The sequence below is a fragment of the Salvelinus sp. IW2-2015 genome, unplaced genomic scaffold (assembly GCF_002910315.2).
Source record: "Salvelinus sp. IW2-2015 unplaced genomic scaffold, ASM291031v2 Un_scaffold1203, whole genome shotgun sequence".
NCBI lineage: Eukaryota > Metazoa > Chordata > Actinopteri > Salmoniformes > Salmonidae > Salvelinus > Salvelinus sp. IW2-2015.
Window position 1 is genome coordinate 289,952 of NW_019942776.1, and position 4,643 is coordinate 294,594.

At 44.4% G+C, this 4,643-nt stretch overlaps 1 protein-coding gene across 1 annotated transcript in view; it reads left to right on the forward strand.

The window, feature by feature from the left end:
• Positions 1-1,426: 1,426 nt before the first annotated feature.
• LOC112070026 (tight junction protein ZO-2-like) overlaps positions 1,427-4,643 on the forward strand; it is a 23,400-nt gene continuing 20,183 nt past the window's right edge. The window contains exons 1-4 of the mRNA XM_070438810.1: positions 1,427-1,675; positions 1,901-2,003; positions 3,821-4,160; positions 4,587-4,638. Of these exons, the coding sequence (XP_070294911.1) occupies positions 1,527-1,675; positions 1,901-2,003; positions 3,821-4,160; positions 4,587-4,638 (644 nt within the window). The 5' untranslated portion in view covers positions 1,427-1,526. The remainder of the gene's footprint in view (positions 1,676-1,900; positions 2,004-3,820; positions 4,161-4,586; positions 4,639-4,643) is intronic.

The following is a 4,643-nucleotide window of genomic DNA, read 5'->3' on the forward strand; positions in this document are numbered from 1 at the left end:
ACCATCCCTCCAGGAGAGATAATGGGTGTTTCAAACTCTCCAGGAGAAGATAATGGTGTTCAACCATCCTCCAGGAGATATAATGGGTGTTCAACCATCCTCCAGAGAGATAATGGGTGTCGTCCATCCTCAGGAGAATAATGGCTGTGTCCCATCCTCCAGGAGAGATAATGCTGTCGTCCATCCCCGGAAGATAATGGCTGGTCGTTCATCCTCCAGAGAGAGATAATGGCTGTTCAAACCATCCTCCAGGAGAATAATGGTGGGTTCAACCATCCTCCAGGAAATACTGGTTTGGGTCAATCCATCCTCAGGAGAGATAATGTCGGTCACCATCTCCAGGAAGATAATGTGGTCGTCCAGTCGCTCCATCTCATTCCCTCGCTTCTCCATTTTGTCCTTCTTCCCTGCTCCCTCCATCTTCTTTTCCTCCTGCCTCCACTAGTCAGCATGCTGCCAGCTGTACACGTACAGTATGCTCACTGAACACACAATAACAGGACCTTGTTCATTAGGCACCAAATGGAATAAAACTGACTGAAGTGGGGAGGGACTACCAGGACTTGTCCAATAAGAAACAACCATTTTTGTTTTCCGTTGCAACATTTWAAAAAGTTTACACTAATGAACACGATCTTGGTAAAATAGATGTGTGGAGAGAGTAAGTGTTACAGGATTCTCCTCTGTATAAAGGACAAGACGCACCTTAATGAACGTTGGTCATGCTCAGTAGATCACCTGCTGCCGACGCACGGTTATGATTCAACATGTAAAATCGTCTTCAAACGAATAGAAAATGGCCGATGTTCTGTGGTCATAGGCGAAAGGATGTTGCTTTTAACCACTCGTGGACACGGTCTGTTTTTGCCCTTTTAAATGATTCTCATGATTCTTCCACCAGGCCGTAGAGCACAAGGTCACAACTTGCCCTTCCATACAGGCCAAGGGTCGGGCATATAAACACAACAAGCATAGATTGTCAATACAAATCACTGTCTGTCATGTCCCATCCCCCTCCCTCCTACACTCCTCCTCTTTCCTTGTCTCTCCATTTCACCTTCACCTAATGTAGAAACTGTAAATAACTCTGTCACTGTTTTGAAGAGGATAAACGGTTGCAAGGTGGCTATGGTTATGAGGTTATCACTTAGTCTACCTCCAGACTTTAGTTCTCAGCAGAAACGGCTCACTTGTTAAATAGTAGCTAAMTTGCTAGCTGTTTACTACTCTCCCCTATCAAACCAATACAATGCTTTGTTTAGAAGGTGACGTACTAGTGGAATTGTTGGAACTGTAGAGGTCTGTGATAGTTCTCAGTGGTTGTGATGAATACAGTTGTTGTGTTCTAACATGCTACTCTCTCTCTCTCTCTCGCTCTCGCTCTTTCTTGCTCTCTCCCTCCCTTCCTCCCTCTCTCTCTCTTTGTGGTGAATACTATTGTGTTCTGACGTCACATGCGAGTCTCCTGAGTCTCTCTCTCTCTCTCTGGGTCTCTGTGTCACCAGGCACCAGGGTAGCCAGTGAACATGCCATTTTCCATCTCTGTGCAGGCACCAGGGTTTGGCTTTGGGATAGCCATCTCGGGAGGTCGGGATAACCCTCATTTTCAGAGTGGTGAGACCTCCATCGTCATCTCGGACGTCTTGAAGGGAGGGCCAGCCGAGGGCCTACTGCAGTAAGATCCTTCTCTCCTCTCTTGGGATGAGTTACCACATGGGCTCCCTTGGTTTGATATAAAGCTGAGGGATGTGGCTTGGAGAAAATGTAACCTCTCTCAAATTCATAGACGGTGGTAATGGATGGTGCAAAATKATAGTATTAAATAACTTCTTTTTTTAAACATTTGGTTGTTTACAAAGACATTGTTTACATTGTTTTACAAGTCGCTCTTTCCTTCTAGGGAGAATGACAGAGTCACGATGGTCAACGCTGTCTCCATGGACAACGTGGAACATGCATACGCAGTACAGCAACTACGAAAAAGTGGCAAGAATGCTAAAATTGTGAGTATCATTTTGACTAACCTAAGATTTAACAGTCCTATGTTAAAGCCAGACTCGGTAAGTCAAAATAAAAAAAATTCATTTGCCATTTGTGTCACTTCAAATTGATACAAATTAAGTTTTTACGTGTTATGAGGTTTGTTTACAAATTGTAGGTCGGAATTCTCCAGGTAATTAGGATCATGTTATTGATCATTTTATCGCTCACGTTCCAGGCCTATCTGTTCCTCTGATCCATCCACGACAACAGCAACACATCAACAATACAAATAGGCTGATCTATATCTCACTTATTTTAAACAAGACTCAAAAAAATTAGAGTTGAGTGATATGGAATAAAAGTGTAATTTAGCTGACAAATCCTTGTGATTCATGTATTGGCTCCTGGCTGTTTGCCTGTCCGTCTGTGCTATAGCAGTGCAGATTTGAAAACACTGACCGGGAATGTTACAAAGTTTTCTGTTGCTGACATGAGTTTTGGAATGAAATGGGAATTGTGCGATGATTTTTCATTCAGCAATCRGATTTTTATTATTTTCAACTTGCTAAGACTCGTCACTCACRGCTATTCTAGTGATAGTACCCACATGCTGCTCTGGACCGTGCCAARGTCTGATAATCACGAGAGCCAGCTAGCTGTCTACTGCTGGTGATCATCGCTAGTTAGCAAACAGCCGATAGATCCACACACGCATTGCTAAATGTGCTATACTGCCAAATAAAACCTGCACTTACTCTATACTGACAAATAAAACATGTATTTATGTATTTATTTTATTTTACCATTAYTTAACTAGGCAAGTCAGTTAAAAACAAATTCTTATTTACAATGACGGCCTACCAAAAGGCAAAAGACCTCCTGCGGGGAMGGGGGCCTGGGATTAAAAATAATAAATACAATATAAATATAGGACAAAAATACACATCACAACAAGAGAGACATCACTACGTAAAGAGAGACCTTACTCTGAAACTTTGCTGGAGTTGTTAGCTGGCTAATTGTTTTCCTCTTGGATGTTGAGTTTACTATGCTTTTGATGACCAATTTATTTTATAATTTAACCCTATATGCTATTTCTAAGGGTTGACTTTTCCAGACAAGTGTTTGCAGGAGAAGCAGATTATGTATATTGTTTTCAATGAAAAAGTGCCTGGTTTGTTTACTTGGGGTCTTGCCTGGGTGTGTTTACATTGGGTCTTGCTTGGTGTTTTTGGGTCTTGCCTGGGTGTGTTTACATTGGGTCTTGCCTGGGTGTGTTTACATTGGGTCTTGCCTGGGTGTGTTTACATTGGGTCTTGCCTGGGTTTGTTTACATTGGGTCTTGCCTGGGTTTGTTTTACATTATGTCTTGCCTGGGTTTTGTTTTGTCGCCCAAACAAAACAAGGTGTAAAATGTTAACAAAATGACACAACTGACTGAGTCTGGCTTTAACACCTGTCCAGCTCTTACTAATGTATGAACATCTGAATTGGGCAGTTTCCTTTATCTTTAATACCTGGAGCATAGCACTCTTGGGACTAACCTGTCATCTGCTAAAACCTGGGGGTCATATCTTAGCACCGCCAATGGGCATGGAATGCCCCAGAGGGAGAACTAGGAAGTTTCGGGTATAATGTAGTGATTTGGCGCTTACCACAGAATAAATTACAACAATTATTATGTATTAGATTTAGTCTCTATGGGGCTAATGTCTTGTCATGAGAGAGAACGAGGGAAGGAGAGAGGGAGGGAGTTAGAGATTACATGGAAGGCATGGGGGGAAAGAAATGGGGGTGTAATCTAGTGACATCGTGCTAAAGTTGTCTTCTTCTTCAGACGATCAGACGGAAGCGGAAGGTGCATGTACCCATGGGTCGGCTGGGGGAGAGGGCGACCATGTCGGAGCATGATGATGAGGAGGAGGATGAGGAAGATAGCTACGACGAGGAGATATACGAGACGCGCTCCGCACGCAGCGGCCCCAGCGCCTACAGCGCYGTGGGTGGGGCCTCGGCCCGGCGCAGCGGGAGGAGCGCCGGAAGGCGAGACAAGGACAAAGAGCGGGAACGCAGTGGCTCACGGGAGAGGAGTCTCTCCCCGCGCGCCGACCGGCGCTCGCTCAACCAGCCCCCGCGGCCCGCCAAAGTCATCCTCGTAAAGTCCCGAAAGAATGAAGGTGAGCATCACAAAGTTGGGATATGTATTGTCTAGTCGGGGTTAGGGTTAGTTGGGATATGTTGTCTAGTCGGGATTTAGGGTTAGTTGGGATATGTTGTCTAGTCGGGGTTTAGGGTTAGTTGGGATATGTTGTCTAGTCGGGGTTTAGGGTTAGTTGGGATATGTTGTCTAGTCGGGGTTTAGGGTTAGTTGGGATATTGCAAAACTGTGAACAAGTATATTCATTTGGGAAGCAGGTCGACAACACATTTTAGCTAGCTTGCTTTAGCTGCTAATTCTCACGGGAGATGAACATGGGTGTGGTTATTTGGCGGGACTTTGCAGAACCAAGTTCTGTTTTTGGCGCCTGGCTAACGCAGACGCTCGCGAGCAGTTTGGATGAGATGATTGAATAACATGTATGTGTACATTTATTTTGCAAAAGCTCGTGCACGCAACGTGGGCGGTCCCTGGGACAGCATCGCTTTAATTATGTTGTATG